This window comes from Nematolebias whitei, chromosome 3, assembly GCF_014905685.2.
Source record: "Nematolebias whitei isolate Nwh7 chromosome 3, NemWhi1, whole genome shotgun sequence".
Classification (NCBI taxonomy): domain Eukaryota; kingdom Metazoa; phylum Chordata; class Actinopteri; order Cyprinodontiformes; family Rivulidae; genus Nematolebias; species Nematolebias whitei.
Window position 1 is genome coordinate 42,778,891 of NC_056500.1, and position 20,363 is coordinate 42,799,253.

Genomic DNA, 20,363 nt, shown 5'->3' on the forward strand with positions numbered 1-20,363 from the left:
CATCTATATATATATATATATATATATATATATATATATATATATATATATATATATATATATATATATATATATATATATATATTCTATAAAAAAGTTTTAATTTCATAAATATTTCAACCAGTTATTGAACGCAAGTCTACTAATTATTCCAGAAATGCTTTAATCAATAATCCATCACTGCCTCACACACACAAACCCACCAAAGAACTAGTTAAAAGTCCCACCATGTTGCCAAAAATGTCCCGCTTTTTATATATCCTCCTCAGTTTTCTGTTCTGGTCCTCTCTTTCTGCTCCAAAGGGATTTAAACAGAATACCTCCACAACACAGAATGTTTTGCTGCAGCTATTCCTACGTTTGAGCTCACATCAGCTCAGGTGTTAGTGGTCATATCAATGTGCTGAAACCAGCCGACTGTGTCCACAGGGCAGAAAATCTGATGCCTCAAATGAGACTATAGGTGCTGGCTGTTCGAATCACTGGTGACATGTTGGGATCTATTTGATGAGTGTAGGTTGCTGAATGGGAGTGCCCCATAACAGTAAATAAAAAAAATTAAAAATTGAGAATGCTTCATTAAAAGCCATTTAAAACCATTTAAAATTGTCAAACTTGTTGAAAAATACACGCAACAAAATGATACACAGCAAGATGTACAAAAGGAGGCACTTGAAGAGAAATGGGCTGCATGATAGAGTCACCAGAAGAAAGTCATTCCTATGTCATTGCCACAAAGCAGCCCACTTACAGAATGCCAAACAGCACAGAGACAAGTAAAAACTTCTGGAACTAATTTAGTGGAAGCGATGAGGCCAAAATTGAACTTTTTGGCCACAACCATAAACATTACATTTGGAGAGGAGTCAAGAAGAATGATGAAAAGTACACCATCCAGGCTGGGGAACACGGAGGTGGATCTCTCATGTGTTAGGGATGTGTGAGCTACACAGGAAGAGGGAACTTGGCCAGAATGAATGGCCAGGTGAATGCAGCATGTTATCAGAAAATACAGGAGGAAAAATTTCCTTCATCATCCTGGAAGCTGTGCATGGGATGCACTGGGACATTCCAACAAGACAAAACCTAAGGCCAAGTCAATGAGACAACGAGACAACAAGTGAACGAGTCAACGACTACAGCAGAAAACAGTGAAAGTTCTGGAATGGCCATCTCAGTCTCCCGACTTCAATATCATTGAGCCACGTTGGGGAGATCTCAAACATGCAGTTCATGGAAGACAGCCCAGGAATTTACAGGAGCTGGAGACATTTTGCCAAGAAGAACGGGCAGCTTTACCATGAGAGAAAATATCGTGTCTCATCTGTAACTGTCACAAAAGACTTGAAGCTGTCGTTGATGCTAAAGGAGGCAATGCACAATGTTAAAAACTAGGGTATGTAAATATTTGATCAGGGTCATTTGGGTAGTTTCTGTTGTCATTATGATGTCATAAAGGTAAACACATTTGTTTGATAATAAATGGCTTCACCCAACCACTAACCATGAGTAAAAGGGACTTGTTTGTGTTTTAATAATAAATAAAGTGCTATGTGTTTTCATCATATGTTCCCATACACTGGTAAAAGTTAGTCCTCTGCATTTAACCCATCGCACCTTGGATACACCCAGATGGGGCGGTGGCAGCTATGTGGGTGCCCGGGGGGGGGGGGGGGTTGCGATTGGGGATCTTGCTCAGAGACACCACGACTTGTGGAGATGACTGGGGATTGAGCCTGTGTCTTATGGTCCCAGGCTGGCTGCCCCATCTACCCCATCTCGGCCCCTGAGATATTTCATTCATATTCTATGAAAAGTTGCCCCAAAAAAATCACTTATTCCGCCAGGGTATATAAACTTTTGAGCACAGCTGTATATGTACATGTGCTAAGAAATAATTACTGATGTAGAGCAGGTGTGATAATTAGCAATCGAAGACCTGGGAAGTAGAAAGCAAAGTAAGAGCAACAAATCTGGGAAGCTAAAACTATAAACTGAGCACACAAAGGAAGAAAACAAATGAATGATCTGAACAAAACCCCAAACAGACCCATAAATGTAAAACCTACAAGACAAAAACAAATCAAAGCAACCACAGAGCCACAGCACTCTGACACAACTGCAGTATCCAAGACAAAACTATGAGGGGAAACGAACAAACTCTTGCTGGAAGGAAAACTTTAACAATCTTTAACAATGATCCAATTACTTATTCCACTGCCACCTTCCAACTTACAGATGTAAGCTTGATTACTGGTAACGATGCACACAGATGAGCATTGATCAGTTACTGAGAAAACTTTATGTGCAAATAGTTTCACTCCGATAACAGCTGAGGTGTATTTGTTTTTGCATTATCTTTGGTTATTGTCAAAGTACGAAAAGTCAATAAAGGCAGGGACACATGCAAAGCTGGGATTTCACATTGTCTTCTAATCAAAACAAAAATAACTATGCTGAGTAAAATATTTTACATTTACTGTTTTTAATAAAAGACATTTCATTGTTAAAAATATGTTTACTTATTTGCAACTCACTCCAAATGTTGTCTTTCAGAATTGATTCCATTTCATTGAAACTGTTGGGTTTTAGCCAGAAATGACTGTAGAATAAACAAATATCGTCTGACAAGTTTAATAACACAAGTTTCGTCTAAAATTTGTTCTATCCATTCACCAAGTCTGGCACAAGTAACTGAAAAAAGTTTGTGTTCATATACAACCAGCTCCATCTTTGTTTCACTGAAATGTTTATATTACAAGAATTTAATAAAAATGTGAAATGCAAATTAAAAGATAAACATTTAGACAAAGCTGAATAATTGTTTTTGATCCTGGCAATTAAAACAAATCAGACACAAATTTATAAAACGATTTAAATCTTCCCTGAAAGATGATTATCTATCACATTAAACCAACATGGCCACGTCCTCGTCAAAAATTAAAAGCATAGATTTTTGTATTTTTTAATTTGTAATGGTAATTCAACAAGTAGTTTTTATAGTGCACTTCGAGTAAAAACATTGTAGATATTGCATCAGGTCTTTATATATTCAGCTAAAACTTGTTCGTTATGGTCAAAGTTGTTAACTGCTACCCTTAAAAGGGACAAATTATTTTTATTTGTTTCATGTGTTTCAAGGAAATAATACATTGAATCAGTAAATTTTGACTTTTTTAATGGTTTAAACCATCCATCCATCCATCCATCCATCCATCCATCCATCCATCTTTACCCGCTTCCTCCTTTTCGGGTCACGGGAGTCACTGTTCCCATGTCCAGCAGTCACTGTGCGAGAGGTGGGGGACACCCTGGACAGGTCTCCAGTCCATCACAGGGACACATAGAGACAAACGAGACAAACAACCATTCACTCTCTCACTCACACCTAGAGACAATTTAGAGTTACCAATCAGCCTAACATGCATGTTTTTGGTCTGTGGGAGGAAACCGGAGTACCCGGAGAAAACCCACGCCTACACCGAGAGAACATGCAAACTCAACCCAGAATGAGACCATCTTATCACAAGCAGAACTGGTTTGTTCCACTTTGGAGTAAGCTATTGGGGGAAGAATCAGTTTTGTTGTGTGTGTCCTTGACTGATGAAGCCTTCCAGATCAAAGGCGAAACGTTTTGGGCACAAAAAAAGAAACTGTCCAGATGACCTGACTGAAAAATGTTGGATTTTATACCTGGATGATTGAGCATGGACTTTGTTGTCAACTCAGAATGGTCTTGGGCTGAGATTCGATCCGGCGACCTTTTCACTGAGTGGCAACAGCTCTACCAATTGAGCCACCATGAAAAAAATCTTTTAATCTTCTATTTACTTTTTTTATTATTTCTGGTTTAAACCAGGAAAAAAATGTCATGCTTTAGTGAAAAAAAAAAAAAGTTTCCTCAATTTTTTGTATAAGTTGTAGACACTTTGCAAGTCTTCATCTTACATAAGCCATCTCCATCCTTGGCACCACAGTCCATACAGACGGCCAAGGTGATCTCCCACACTGAAGCATTCAATTATGTTGAGCTAAACGCCTCTTGCCTGGCGTCTAGAATGACCGGCAGATTAAATAATAGGACTATCAGAGCCCTCTCTGGAGCAGATGGAAACACAACCTGATACCTGCCTAATGCCTCACCAAGCACGCGTGCACACACCAATACTCGTGCACTTGAGGCATCAAGAAAAGGCTGTCAGCCTTTCACTCATTCAGGACTTTCCTTCCTGTCTTTAGCTTTTTCATGAACATACAGCAACGCTTCTGGAATCGCTGCTGCAACGAAAAGCGTCTGAAGATCAATGGGAGATGAGTTGCATGCTAAGCTGATAAACAGCGGGTCAGCTAGGGTAACTTCTCTCTGCAAAAATAGACGGCATCTGATACAAAGTCATTAGAGCTCAGCTCACAGAAGGAGGGAGCTTTGTCAGGAAGATGAAGGAACACAATAGAAGAAGACAGTGAAGGAGAGAGGACTTTGACAGTACATTAGCATCTTCATCATTCTGTCTGAAGTGCTCAGGCTGGATCAGGTAGCTCCATGATACAATACCTCGCTTCTGTGAGTGTTTACCCACATGAATTGTTTACAAAGAAAAACATTTAGTTTAAAGATAAAATAAGGAGGCATCGGGTGTCATTGGCTCCACATTTTAGACTTTTTTTTCCATATTTTTTTGAGAATACCTCAACCTTTACACGGAACAACTCTTCATGGAGGCATTTGTCAAATATTTATGAAATCAATTTGTCTTTGAAAGGTGTAATAATGTCCAAATCTCGGAACACGCTGACGTTCAGTCTGGAGAATCAGCCGTCAACGATCACACAGCGTGCTTTGCACAGCAAATCAATGCCGTCAACAGCGCTGATGTGAGAGATAAGTTTTGTAAGGCATTAGTGCTGAAAAAAAATTGCCCAAAATGTTGCCATAGATCAAGAGGATTCGACAAAGACGGCTTGTTTTCTGACTTAAATGTGCAATCAAACTGTTGCCTTTCTAAAACAAGCTCCAACTTTAATAAATCATTATTATGTTCAAAGGCGAGTTTGGATTTAGCACAATCAAACGTGTGAAATGTCAAGGGACATCCATAACTCGTACGTCTCCCCAGACATTAAGCACACGGGTGGCGCTGTTTGTTAAGCGTAAACACCTGACCTCTGTGCAGTCGTCTCTGAGGGCAGGCGTTGCTAATCACAAACCGAGTGCATGGAAAGAACATGAGCTGTGCTCCGGAGAGACACGACTTCACACTACAGATGCACTTTTTCCCTGAGAACTGCCATTCAGCTACAACTGGTACAGTTCCCACTCCACAGATACTGTAAACAATCCTCATAGTGGGTTGTAAAACAGGTAATTCAATTATGTACAGTTCATTTTTCTGGGAAAATTTGCACCTCAATCTCCCCCAAGAACCCCTTCTTTATTCCCTGCTAAATTTTTTTGGCTTGCAATACCTGAGCCGCTTCTCATCTCTCCTCGTTGCGCTGTATGCTTTTGGCTGTTTTCCAAAGCTACAATCAAGTGCTGTCTCTTTCTCTCCCTCTCTGGCTCGGTGTGGTGCGAGTGTGTGGTGATCGTGTGCCAAACTAGCCAGCTAGGTTTTGCAGTAATTAGCCACCTGTGTATACTCTCTCATAGCACTGCAGGCATACTATAAATATCCATACATCCATTAGTGCACTGCTGCACAAAGTGCTTCACCAAGGCAACTGTTATACATGGATACATTTAATCTAAGTAACATTGTCCAGCGCCACAGAAAAATGATGAGATCTGTATAATTTCATTCATGTTCGAACTTTCAAAACAGACACACGAGCCACGTCTATCGGTTTCCTCATCTTCATTCAGCCTAACATGGCTCCCTCTTGGTTGCTGTTATGAAGCAATTAGCAATTATTAATCAGAAAAAGCCAGTGATATGTTATGCAATACCCATGCAGTCTATTTAAAACAATAGAAGTTGGCTCAGTAGGAAAGCTAATTAAAAGATAAAATCACTTTCTTGTCTGTCCAATTAAGGACTTCTGTCAGGTTGGACCCTTGGAATAACTTCATCATGATGACACCAGAGGAGCTGTGTGTGTGTTGTCTTGGAAACAAGTCACTCAGCGCCTGAATTTTTTTTCTTGTGTGTGCCATCAGTGTGAGTGCACACGCAAGTCTGATGTGTTTGTGTGGGCATGTATGCAGGCGTTGTGTGTGCGTTTTCCAGAGAAATCAAGGAGAAAGGGGAAGATGGGAAAGGAACCAAGGAGACAGAAGGAGAGACGGCGGTGCGACAGCTGAAACAGAGATAGAGGGAAATGGGTTAGACGAGACCAGCAGACGAAGAACGGAATGAATGAATTAACTGATAAAAAAAATAAGAGCTGTGTGAGAGGTGGACAGGGTTTGGCTTGGGGAGGGGTGGAAGTGTTGGAAATACAGAGGAGTTAATGGAGAGACTGAACAAGGAGCGAAGCATGGAGTGAAATAATGAACCAGGATGGCAGGTGAGGATATGAGGACAAGGAGAGAGAGAAAGCAGAAAACGCCTGTGTCCAGAAACGACCTTGGGCTCGGGATCTGAACTGATTGTAGATCAGTGATAATCGCAGTGAGGCTGCTGTCGCCACTCGTTGTCTGCAGAGATGTGCACGCAAGCATGGCTGCGCTTCACACGTACAAACGATATACACACACACTTGAGCACACGGTGTCTCTTCCTCCTAGATGACCACCTCCTTAATAAACCATACGTTTTCAATAAAAGTGCTAATTACCTTTACAGTGCAGCACAGTTTAGGTTAACACTGCTTCTGTATGTGTACAAGAGAAACAAAGAACAGAGAAAGAATCCAAGGTACAAATGAAGCACTACTCACAGGAATGAAAAAATATTACTGCTCATGTTAATGACTAATTAGATGATTTTTAAATAAATGTGAAACCAGACAAGTGATGCTTCCTTATTATTCGAACAGTGTTTTCTAATATTCATTCAAAGCCTTGCTGAGAATAAATGAGCACAGTTTTTCTGTCACTGCATAGGTACAGTAAGTGATTGTGCAAATGATCTGTCAAAGATAGTGGATACATAAAAACGCACCACTTCCTCTGCTGAATTCAGCTCTGAATAATGTTGAGAAAAGGGAGACACTGACAGACGATGCTTCCTTGTTGATGTTCCCCTCGGAAATAAGGACGTTTTTCTCGCAAGCTGTCATAGCCCATATTTTCTTTTCTTTTTCTTTTAGCTATGCTTAGTAGTTAAATTAGGCATGGTAGAGAACACTTCTCATCTTTTGCATCATCTCGTATGCATGCCTCTGACAAGACCTTGACTTTTCGACATACATCTTATCGGCACATTCTTGCCCTGCGGAATCCTTCGCTTCTTAAAATGAATGTCTGGGATCTGAGGGAAAAATCTGATTTCTTACGCTTGTCCTGGAGATTAAAAAAGAGACACCTGAAAACAAAAAAAAAATCCTGCAATAAGCTTAGCGGTAGAGACATCCATTAATCTAGTGAAACGCTGAGCAGAGGCACAAATTGAATGGCATTTGTTTGACATTTTCTGTGCCATTTGGTATACTTGTTGTCCGCCACGCTTTCATTTGAAATCTATTAGTTGCCGACAACCTTGAACTCTACATGTTTCTGCTCTGTCTCTGGGAGGTTGTATAAGAGCTGCAGGTAATTTGAAGGCCTTATTGTTTTTGTGTCATCAATCTATGTCCTCTAAAGCAAAATGTTGCACTGTGTGTATGAATGTGTGTATTTGTGTTTAGTTCCCTGTTGTCTGTCGTTCATTCACACACATAGCACCATTGCGTAGACAGACTATCTGCCTTCCTTTCCAGTTTCCACACAAGGGAGTTGCTTTTGTGTGTTGAATCATTTTAAAGCTTAACTCGATGTCCCACACAAGAACACACACATACACACAAATGAACACACTTGTTTTCGGTTTGGAATTCAACACGATCTTCTTCTAGAGATTGCTTATTTATCGGGAGTTGTGCTAAGCCGCACCAGTTACCATGCATTTTTCATGAGCCAAGGATTTAATGGTTGTTCGTGTGTGTCTCTGTGTGTGTGTGTTGGGTGGTGCGTGCTTTCGTGCGTTTTCTTTTTCCCACCATGTGTTGTGTTTGCTGGTGATGAGTTCAAACTTGAATGTGTTGAAGAATTTATGCATGTAGCGCACATGTGCTATATATAACCATGTGCCATCCAGAAGTTCTGCAGAATGTTTTTCCTCGGAGGACGCTCCTCTCTCTCCTCCTTTCCTCTGGCATCTCAGGGGACTACTTCCATGCAGCAGGTCTATAACAGTCTTGAAAGACACAAGGGCACTGCCTGCAGGATTAGGTTTCTGCCATGTTCACATTCCACTCAGTCCCCGAGGGACCGAGGTGGAATGAAATTCATATGTTTAAGAGATTTCTCGCAAGTGTGCACATTTCACTACAAAGTCTTGAGTAGCTTAACGGACTGGGCTTTGTGTGTAATAGACAGGGAATTGGAGTTAGGGTTGAAGCTAACTGGCTCCCATGTCCTGATACAGATTTTTGCACGCTCATACACAGTCACAAAAAATAATATAAATATATAAATACATGATGTACACAAAACATGAGCTCACCTATTGTGCCCCAGAAAGCATGTTAATTTAACAGTTCGGACTGGTTCACTGAAAAGCAATCCCAGTAATCACATCTATTTTGTCGTTTTCATTGCTCTGTTGCTATTAGCAGACATTGAATGAGCTCATTATCCCTGGTCATATTGTTTTGCTGCATGTCGTTCTTCACAAGGGATGAGACCACCAGGGGCACTGTGACTACGTGTGTGCTTGTGCGCATTGTGTTGTTTGTTTGACATCTCGCTCCCACTTTTTGTGTCTGTCCGACATGTGCGTCTCTGTTCCCTTTCATATGTGTGTGTGTGTGTGTGTGTGTGCAACATGTGTAAGATGCAAGGCTGTCAGATAGCTTTCCCGTTGCAGTGGAGTCTCCTCAGACACTTATGTAATGTTATTACCAATCACACATGGAGAGCATCCTGGCACACTCACAAGGTTAGAATGAAATATGAGGACGATTATGGAGATCCAAGATTGTATTATCATGATTTCCTTATTATTGCATCATTAATCTATTTTTGTCTCTTGTCTCCTTCTCTCTCTTGTTCTCTTCTTTAATCCCCTTCATCTTTTGCCTATGGCACGTGCAGAAGTAGAACAAAAAGGTAAGTCACTGGAACACACATTCAGACACAAATACTCAAAATCTAGGATTAAGTCACAAGTTTTTTTGCCAGGCCCCTAAAATGTTTTGTATCTTGTGTAAATGTGTCCTGTCCTTTTAAAATTGCTTCTGCTATATTAAGACAGCTTGCATATAGAGGCAATTTAGGAACACTAGTTCTCATTAGACACACTCTAGGGCCGTATTATTCCAGGGTATTGTGTGGAATGTCACTTAACAAACTCTCCATGGGTCGAGTACATTTCTATAATGAGCTGCTGAACAGAGAATTACAATGACATTTAATATTTTAAATGCTTCTCTGTGATACTGAAGCATTGCCAGTAGTTTGAAACGCCAAAGAATATTCAATCAATATTCTCCGGCTTCTTGTGTGGAATTTGGAAATGCACCATTGAGAAGAATGGGAAAACCACAAAGCACAGCTGGCTTTTCTATATCTGCCGTGTGGACGCAATGGCATTCCAGTTAAATCACAAAGCCGTTCCATGATTGGTTACAGTGGCTTCCCAAAATTTGCTCCATCTCCCACATCCGTCGTAAAACATGACCTCAATATTCCAAGATGGGAATACAGAGCGCGGAGTGGAGAAATAATTATTGTTACAACTTGTTAAAAAAAAAAAAGGAAAATAGTGGGTGATAAAAGATGTACTCACTTCTGCAGTTGGTGGTTACTGACAGAAATAGAAAAGGAGTGAAAGGAAGAAAGAGTTGTGAGACTAATGAGAAACTGAGCAGGGAGTGAAATGGGAATAGAGAGAAAGGGTGGAAGTGGAACAAAATGTGCCATTTTCTCTTTATCTCTTGTGAGTGGGGTGTTATCAGTTGAATGGATGGCACGATGTTGCTTTGTATAAAAATAGCAAGTTTTCCAAATTTTAATGCACTAACCATATCATGTCATCATCATTTTCTGGTTACTAAGGATAGGTAAAAAAAAATAGTGGGCATTTTATATCTAATTGGTAAATAATCCAAACTGTTTTTTACTTGTTCCTCAGTATTTTTGTGTCCTGGCATCCTACGGGGAGTATACCAAAGTGAGCATCTCTTTGAGTCTGACCACCAGTCGGGTGCGTGGTGCAAAGACCCACTGCAAGCTTCAGACAAGATTTACTACATGCCCTGGACGCCATACCGCACAGACACACTTACAGAGTATTCGTCAAAAGAGGACTTCATCGCAGGCCGTCCCACAACCACATACAAGCTGCCACACCGAGTGGACGGGACAGGTTTTGTTGTCTATGACGGTGCGCTGTTCTTCAACAAAGAGCGTACCCGCAACATCGTCAAGTTTGACCTGCGCACACGCATCAAAAGCGGTGAGGCGATTATTGCCAATGCCAACTACCATGACACTTCGCCATACCGCTGGGGGGGCAAGTCAGACATCGACCTTGCTGTGGATGAGAATGGATTGTGGGTGATCTATGCAACAGAGCAGAACAACGGGCGCATTGTAGTGAGCCAGCTCAACCCTTACACCTTACGCATCGAAGGCTCCTGGGATACCAGCTATGACAAACGCTCTGCTTCCAACGCTTTCATGATCTGCGGGGTCTTGTATGTCGTCAAAACTGTATATGAAGATGATGACAACGAAGGGACGGGGAACAAGATTGACTACATGTACAACACCGACAAGGGCAAGGAAATGACGGTGAACATACCGTTTCCCAACTCCTACCAGTATATAGCTGCAGTGGATTACAACCCTAGAGACAACCTGCTGTATGTGTGGAATAATTACCATGTGGTCAAGTACTCGCTGGACTTTGGCAACAATGGTAAGTCCAAGCCAATAACTCCGTCACTTTTTTAATTTCATATTTCTTGAGTCAAATGGAGAACTTTTCCCAAAAAAATGTGTGGCTTGATTGAGCTTCTTCTTTTTTTTTTTTTTTTTTTTCCACTGATGTGCTTTTTTAATTATGGCATATGGAATGCTTATAGGCACTAATCTTCCTTCAGGATTTAATTCTGTAAAATGACTTGGAGAAAGTAGAAAAAGAATGCTCCATCTGTGTTGTCACATTCTTGTATCATGGCGGTTCTTCCACTGTTTGTGATCAGTGCAAATTTTCAAATCGCAAAAAATACAGCAAAAAAAAAAAAAATCAAAATTAACTCCATTGTACTTTACCGCTGCTCCTCGATGCATACAGTAAGTGTTACTGGAAGTGTAGCTATCAGCGGTGTTTCTATTTATAGAAATAAGCGAGATCTTAAAGACTACTTGGATCTCTACCTTTAAAGTATATCTCAAATAGCGATGCTGAGCCTCAAACGCTTTTGCTCCATAGAGCACCATTTCCCAGCTTTCTCTTTAGTTTCCACAGCTGCATTTTTTATTGAATGTAGCCAGGAATGTGTTGATGTGGGAGGAAGTGACACATCTGTGGATGATGGCTGTCTAACAATGCTCCAGTTTGAGTTTGACAGGCATTGTTTCTTTACTTTTGGCACATTGTAATGTCAAAGGTCATCACTGATTGCATTGAACTCCGCTGAGGTTCTGCATCGTCTCATCAGGCTACAGCAAAACACAAACATCTGGACTGACTGAGCTTCTTTTTCAAACTCTGGAATCATTTGTAAAAATTAGCTTACAAATTCAAAGTTTTTAATGAGTCTCACTTGCGCCTATAGATGGACGCAACTGCAAACGTTTTAAACACATTTCAGCTCCTCCTGTCGGTTTGGTTAAGTATCAGTGCTTTCATGACAGATTTTCAAGCCACAGCTGCCAGTCATTCATCTGAGCACCATTCGTGTAATCTGTCTTTGTGTTTATTCAGCGTCAAAAATCGAACAGATGGAAGTCAAATCTCATTGCATAATTACTGGGGTAGGTAGTTAGTTTAGGGGTGAAAAAAAACAAAACACATCTAATCTCTTAGACTGAGGAGATCCTATGCAATCAGAACTTATAAAAAAAAGTCCCAACCCGTTTTAACAGCAGGGAGGAGCAGTTGTGAATCCATTTTGCAGGATGACTCATTTAAATTAAAGAATAATGCGTTTTCCACAAGCTCTGTTGTGTCCATCTGAAAGAGCTAGGAATGCTGTCTAATCCAGACTCACTCTGACTTTGGTGTGAAACGTTACTTCACCCTCCTCCCTCTGTCTTGCCTCTGGATGGAAGGGCTTAGGCCTCGAGAGCCTGCAGGGCTATTTGCCCAACCTAATTGCCTTTCAGCACCTTTCTATGGAGTGGTCAAGGCAGTCTGGCTGCACGTCTTATTAAATGATGTCTGAATTAACGCATGCTCTTACATGCAGTTAGGAGGCGCAGTACAAGAAATTATAGAAAGAGACAGTGATAAACTTGGTTTCTACCGACCAGCATGTGTGTGTGTGTGTGTTTCTGAGGGATGTCCATGATGGAAAAATGTGCTTATGCTTGTGTTTACACATGCATATTGATGGACTTTCACATGAGCTAATGTATTTACAGTAGGAGGTTGAGTTTCATTCATGAGTGTTTATTTATTATGAAGGTGGGATCACTCTCATTATGGAGCTCTGGGTGTCTCAGAGGGCTCTAAAGAGGAGATCAATGGGGATTCAGCGTGGTGAATGACCTCCAGTGCATAGCAACAAGCCAGACTGCTGACCAGTACGAGATAAATACATACAATCGATGTTACATTGCTCTTTTTACGCTCCTCCACGCTCCACCGTCTCACTCACTGGGAACAAGGAATAAATTAACTACCTTAACTTCATGATTTTCTCATTCTTTGGTAAATAAAGTGACTGATCGATTCCTCAAAGGTTTCTCTTGTTGCACGTTGACAGTATTTTTTGCCCTCCATGCCTCCTGAAGAAAGCCAATTGTTTACTGTAGCTTCAAAGGCATTAAACTTACTGTAACCTTGTTGGCAAACCTGCCATGTTTTGGTGGGTTTATTCAGTTTTTTCTCCTTTTTATAGTCTTTTCAAGAGACAGTCCAAAGAAAGTGGCCATTCGCAGGGGTTTCCAGTCATTACCAATGCCGCTTAATGCACTCACTGTTTTGTTTTGCTTCATGTGGACTTCTTAAGATATGAAATAAGACAGGAAATGGGCCGTGGTCTAAGGCATGGACGTGGTTGAGCCACCGAGGACGGAGAGTAATTGGGCAACAACACAGAGAGCACCAATTACTTAGTTGTGCCTACCCAACTGGATAACAAAGGCAGATGGTTTAAAAGAGTTCACTCCGAGCCTCTGGGATTGTTAGGTTTTAGCACACCAGAAAAGGAGCCCAGATACTTTGGCAGACCTACATTTTGCAGGCCAGGTATGAAAAGAAGAAAACAAAACTGGCAAAACAGCTTTTTGCTTTAAACAAATATCAAATCTGTGGTTGAAAATAATAGAGTCCAATTAATGGTGGAGTTTTAGGGCTAACACAGACATACTCTTTTTTTTTTCTTTTGTAATATAAATGGAAGAGTCATATCAAAAAAAGGAATGGTGAGGTTTTTAATTGTCCAGGAATAAATTTCACAAGCTGTCTTGCCACTTACTGCTAAGACCCTGCTTGACTCCTGCTCGCTGTTTTATTTGCAACTGCCTGTCACATTCATTGCAGGCAGCTCTCAAACTGCTGTAAACAATGAAATCTGAGATGAACAAACTAAGTAACAATGTCATTTCCAAATTACCTCATTCATCCTCTTCTTTATTATGGTTCTATTAATGGGAAAGAATTGCAGCAAATATCATATAATAAACCATTTAATAGCCTGGATTCACATTTTTATTTATGTCCTCGGCAAATAAATGTGATGCCTTCAGAAGATTGAACATTTCCCATCCGTCTTGTTGGAAACTGGTCCAGTTTGCTGAATAAACAGCTTCTTGTGGTCTTGATATAAAAGCAGCGTGTTATTAAAATTTCTAAAAAGTAAGTAAACTTATTTTGCTTTCTGCACGTGTTTATCTTGTGATGGGTTGCACAGAAACTTGTCTGATACAGCTGAATCAATAAAATATATATTGGGTGAACAAAGTGACCAGCATGATAACCAGCTAAACATGCACAGGAAAAGGATTTTCAACTTTTAGAAGAGGTTTGCTGATGTGTTTATAAGTAAGGAGTGTCTTACCTGCAATAGACAGCAATACGCTCATTTTAAAGGTCTTAACATGGCTGTGCATGCCTTCTACTTCCCCTGGTATTGTGTCATCTTTATCTGGCTGCTAACGTCCACCAGAACCCTCAGTGGACAAACAGTGTCACTTCCAAAATATGGCACCCAAAATACAATAAGTCAAAGACACATTTATTTATAAAGCACATTTAAAACAGCAGCTGTTACCAAAGTGCTTCACAAAAAGATCAAGACAGTAATTAAAGAAAAAAGAATAAGATGTAGTTTAAAGCATCATAAATAACAACACAACAACAATGAGAAACAATTAAGTATACATCAAATCACACTGTGTTAAATGTCAGTAAGTGCAGGTGTGTTTTCAGGAGAGATTTAAAAACAGGAAGTGACTTGACCTGTCTAATGTTGAGATCGTTCCAGAGTTTAAGGCCGTGCCTGAAAAAGCCTGATCTCCTTTGAGCTTCAACCTGGTTTTTGGTACAACCAAAAGCCACTGGTCTGATGAGCTCAGCGCCGGAGAAGGAACATAAGGTTGAAGTAGGTCAGAGAGGTGTAAGGGTGCAAGGCCATGAATGCAGTTAAAGGTCAATAGGAGAATTTTAAAAATAAATTCTGACATGCACAGTGAGCCAGTGAAGGGAGGACAAAACTGGTGAAACATGCTCAAACCTATGAGTTCCTGTTCAGATCCGAGCTGCAGCATTTTGGACGAGCTGGAGACGTGAAAGTGAGACCTGACTGACCCCAACATAAAGCGTGTTACAGTTATCAAGTCGGGTTGTAACAAATGCATGGACTAAATTATCAAGGTCAGATCTGGTCGACCTGGACTTAAGTTTAGCTATCTGACTTAAGTGGAACAAGTTTGGTTGTAGAACAGAGTGTATCTGTTTATTAAACTTAAAGTCAAATAGGCAATAGGCAAAGAGGCAGCAGGTCAAACCTAAAAACTACAAAAAATATGTAAACCTCTGATCGGAACACCAAAGTTAAAGCCAGAGTGGGACCATCTTCCCTATTGGCTGAATACAGTACAAGTTTTAAGATGTAAAAGACGGGGACACTTGGTCTGTTAATATGTCTTTGGTCAAAGCACAAACAATATAAGAAAATTGTTTTGATTGAATACTGGATAAGAAGACTTCCCTCTGTCATGAGAATAATGTAAGATTCAAAAACCAAACGGACACAAAATCTGCGTCAGATTTCCTGGTGGGGAATCACTCAAACTCTTTCATCTTATTTTGTGAATAAACAGTTACCAACTCAGCCCATCGTCGCCACCTGTGGCTGAAGTAAAAACTGCAGACCCCTGAGTGGACCACTGCGGAGCAGCTGAACTATGAACACGAGTGCATGCACGCACAATCTGCTGCCTACATGGACACAAAAATAGCATGAACAATTATGTTTCTGCCTTCAGAGTTTAATTTCTGCACTTAGCCTCAAAGTGCACAGTCTGCCCAGAGTCAAAACATTTAGAGAACTGATGACAATTCATGACAGTTTAGCCAAATAACTTTTTTTTTTTTTGCCACTAAAACCACTGAAACCCTGCAAGATTTATAACAATATGACTGGAAGCTTAGATTTTTATAGTGTGTCATGATTGCACCTTATAGTTACAGATGGTGTAGCATGTTACGACCTATGTTCAAAAAAGATTACTGTCTGATACTAAAGTGACACACAAATAAAATCCAATATGACCAGCTTAGTACGGTAAGGAATCAACAATAAAATGAGGTTGCACAGATCAGGTACACAGATGACGTCACGGATTTTAAGTGGCAGGAGCTCAGCTACACAGAGTTGGAAAAATAAATAAATAAATAATATATATATATATATATATATATATATATATATATATATATATGAGTTGTCACAACAGGAGAAAGCAGGGACATTAAATAAAACGCTCCTCTTGAATAAAGGTGGGCGGATGTCTTCATTTAGACCAGCTGGTACCATCACTGTGTGGGTGTGTTTGATTCGGGACACAGCGCTGTCCTGGTGGTGCATTTTCTCAAAAATTAATTAAGCATAAACTCCCGCTCAGCATAAACTCCATGATGACGCCACCCTTTGTGGTGTTGTTCTCCATCCTGTTCACAGTCACAGTCCGGCTGCCGTCACACTTCCTGACAGCCTACCCCGTCGATGAACTTCCACTTGAAACACGTGCACGGTATCAGTGACAGAGCAGTGTCAGCTGAGAGTCGTCTGCAGACAGAACTTTTCCCTCCAGCTGCTGCAGAAACACCGACAGCCTGCTCCCTGCTGCAGCTGTGGATAGCCACTTGTACTTATTTGCGATGCCTGTCACTTAAAGATGTACTAAAGTATTAAAAACTAGAATAAATAGTCCTGCGTATGTTTTAAATCACCAATGGTTTTTTTATGCTTTGCTTCCAAAATAGCCCATTTTCGTTGTAATCTTTTAAAGTGGTTTTGATCAACAGATCTCCAGATGTTCTGAAGGTCGTTCAAAGTTTTTGTCTTTGGTTGTTTCTTCTTGAGCCAGTCTTTGTTTCTACTCATCACTGCGTAGTTTGCAGTGTTTACTTGAAAAATGAAAGGCACATCACCCAACTTTTAATCTGAGATCATCCAGCCTGGAAAGATCGCAGGCTTCTTGCTCATTTATTCAAACCATTAAAATAACGTTATGCTCAATCTCGTGATATTGCGAGTTGTCACGCCTGTTTATTAACTTCATTGAACCAGGGAAATCCCATTGAAATCACAGATTTATTTTGCAATGGAGGCCTGGACCTGAAGGCAGCCTGACTGTGGGAGGAAATCAGAGCATCCAGAGAAAACCCACTCAAACATGAGGAGAACATGTAAACTGCACACAGAAAGACTTCAGGTTCAAACTGGGAATTGAACCAAGGACCTTCTTGCTGTGAGGCAAAAATGCTAACCACAGTGCTACCATGCTGCTGTATGTGTTTTGAATCTCTCAGCTACCATCACACAAAACTTTAGGTCCCTATCTGTAAAAGTGTTTTATTTCTAGCAAATTTGTTTTGCTAACGTGCTAGCTCTGGTGGCCATATTTAATTTGACAGATTCTAAAAGTTAAACTGTTTGAAAATACATCTAATGATTACTTCCTGGAAGTTTCATTAAAATCTTTCAAGTTTATGCAATATTTTGCTAACAAACAGGGTGAACTCAAACAGGTTATCATGTTTGGCAGAAAAGGTAAATCCAAAATGCAGAACCCAAATTTGAAGACTGAAAGGTAAAAAAAATAAAATAAAATAAAAAGAAATCTATTTTATTAACAAAAGGCTGAAGTGGTGAAAAAGTAAATAAATAAAAACTTTGGTTAAAAACACTAGAATACGTGCAGGAAAACGAAAATCAACATGAATGTATGCACAATGCATGGACAACAAATGAGACAAGCAGCACAAGCTTTAAAGGGAAACTAATGAGGGAGAAATGACAACATCTGGGGAGAGACAACGAGGAAGACGTGAGATTGGAGGGAGGGGGGAGGGGGTTGCAGGAGCAGAAGTGAGAGGAGAACCACTGGAAGCTGAAACATGGATAAAACAAAAGACAAGAATCAAAGAAAAACTAAATAAGACACAAGACACTATTGCTACATTTTAAATAACAAAATAGAAAATTCGGTACTGAACATCCATCCATCCATCCATCCATCCATCCATCTATTATATTTACCTGCTTCTTCTGTTTCATGGTTGTGGGAATCATTGGTGCCCATGTCCAGCAGTCTCTGTGCGAGAGATGGGGGACACCCTGGACAGGTCTCCAGTCCATCACAGGGACACAGAGACAAACAACCATTCTCTCACTCACACCTAGAAACAATTTAGAGTTACCAATCAGTCTAACATGCAGGTTTTTGGTCTGTGGGAGGAAACTGGAGTACCTGGAGAAAACACACACATGCACAGAGAGAACATGAAAACTCCACCCAGAAAGACCCCCGCCTGGGATTTGATTCCAGTTACCTTCTTACTGGGAGGCAACAGATCTACCAAGTGAGCCATCAATAGTCACCCTACTTACAAATGCATGTATATAAATGGAGCCAGGGGGTGGCCAGTGGTGGCCTTGGTCATCATAGATTAATCTTTGTCCACCCCAAGAGCCACCCCAATCATTAGAGGAAACTATGCTTTCTAGTTTTTCTGTTGATTAAAAGTATAGTTTCCTTAAATGATTGGGGTGGTTCAAAGATTAATCTATGACTGTCAAGGCCACCATTGGCCACGCCCTGGCTCCACCATTGCACCTGCTAGTGGAATAAGTTATTACCTCCTTTTGCCATGATCTCAATGCTGCACCAGACATAAAAAAAATGAAAAAATAATTTTCTTCTTGTACACAGTGTAACTCGTCCACTTGAAAACTTCATACCTGTTGAACCCCAGTTCTGAAAAACACTCGTTTAGAAAACTACAAACATTCACGGTTCAAATCCCTCAGCCAAGGGGGACATCAGCGTTCCGCTTGTTTTTGTTCTTATAACAGGACAGCTTTAAACACGGCTGGGGTTTTTATTTGTTTTCTCTAAATGAACAAGTTTTATAAGAAGTGCTTGCAGCTCTTAAAATCTGCCAAAGAATAGACCTGACCCGCAACTACTGAACCATCCTTCCTCTCAGACAATGTTGAATGGCATTAAGAAATTAAACATCGTAAAGATTTGGAAGACATATATCGCAGGTTTCTTCATGTGTTTATTGGCGAACACATAACACTTATGTTTACTCATGTATTGTGTCGCTCTATTGATGCAGCAGGAAATGATCTTTTGAAAAGTGGATTTTTTTCTCCCTCGGTATATTACGAGAAAGCAAACCGCCTCTCTGCTTCTATTGTGTTTCTTGTCCGTTTGTGTTTTATTCTTTTTTCTGTCAAATCCCCGCTCACCCCCCCCCCCCTTCCCCTCAGGAATCCTAAAACTTCCTCTTTCCTTCTCATCCATCTTTCTCTTTAACGCTGTGTTTTCCTGCTTTTCTCTCCGTCATTCTTATCTCGCGCCTGATCTGCCCTAGTTCTGTGCTCGGCGTTTTCCTCCCACATCACACAGGACCGTTTCATCAAGTGTCCTCAGATGTATATATTATGGAGGTCTGATGCGTGGATGTAAAGTCAGAGTCAAAGTTGCTTGTCTCCACATCACAACCTTTTCTTCCACCAGCGGTCCCCGAGTGCTCACTTATTCTCTGCTGTTTATGGAGTTGTTTCATCATGTCTTCTTACATGCATATTATAGAGGCCTGCCCTATGCAAGCACCATGGCTCCGATGAAACAGCTGAATAATTTATCACCTCCAGTCTGTCTTGCCACACTTTAAAAAGTTTTTCCCAACAAAGTCACAAAATTATTCATGCTATCTGCATCTTCTTGATGGGTGGGGCGAACCAGGATAAAATGGTGAATGTACCATCATACACACACTATTTCCCAGCTTTTTTTGCTCTCTTTCTCTCTCTCTATGTTTTTTTCTGTTCTCTGCATTTTATTTTTTTTTCCTCCTATTGGTGAAAATTCTCACATGATAACGTCTTCCATGTACTTTCTTTTGCTTTCTCCTTGTGTTGTCTCTTTGCCCTTGAGGGCGCTGCTCTATTTAATGTTGTGTATTCTGCAGTGTGGAAACAGCACTTTGGAACTGCGAGGAATATATATATATATATATATATATATATATTGCATTATTTGCTTTGACATATGGAAACCAAGTTAATAACAGCAGCAAGAATAATATGTTTTATTTGGATAGCTCTGTTTATTTCTGTCTGTGCCTTTGAATATTTTACAATTCAAAGACCCAGGGAATAAAAGAGAAGACCTGATGCTAATAGCGTTACCTCCATTGTTTTCTGTGCAGCATCGCAGGTTTGTCTTGTAACTCCATCAAACTGCGTCTTAAAGGGATAATCTGGTCACTTTTGAAGTGATGTTGCATTAAAATCAGTAATTAGTACCT

General features: G+C 40.4%; 1 protein-coding gene across 1 annotated transcript in view; it reads left to right on the forward strand.

Moving 5' to 3' along the window:
- LOC119407525 (adhesion G protein-coupled receptor L3) overlaps window positions 1–20,363 on the forward strand; it is a 128,235-nt gene that overhangs the window by 53,986 nt on the left and 53,886 nt on the right. Inside the window, exons 4-5 of the mRNA XM_037674349.1 lie at window positions 9,236–9,250; window positions 10,275–11,063. Of these exons, the coding sequence (XP_037530277.1) occupies window positions 9,236–9,250; window positions 10,275–11,063 (804 nt within the window). The remainder of the gene's footprint in view (window positions 1–9,235; window positions 9,251–10,274; window positions 11,064–20,363) is intronic.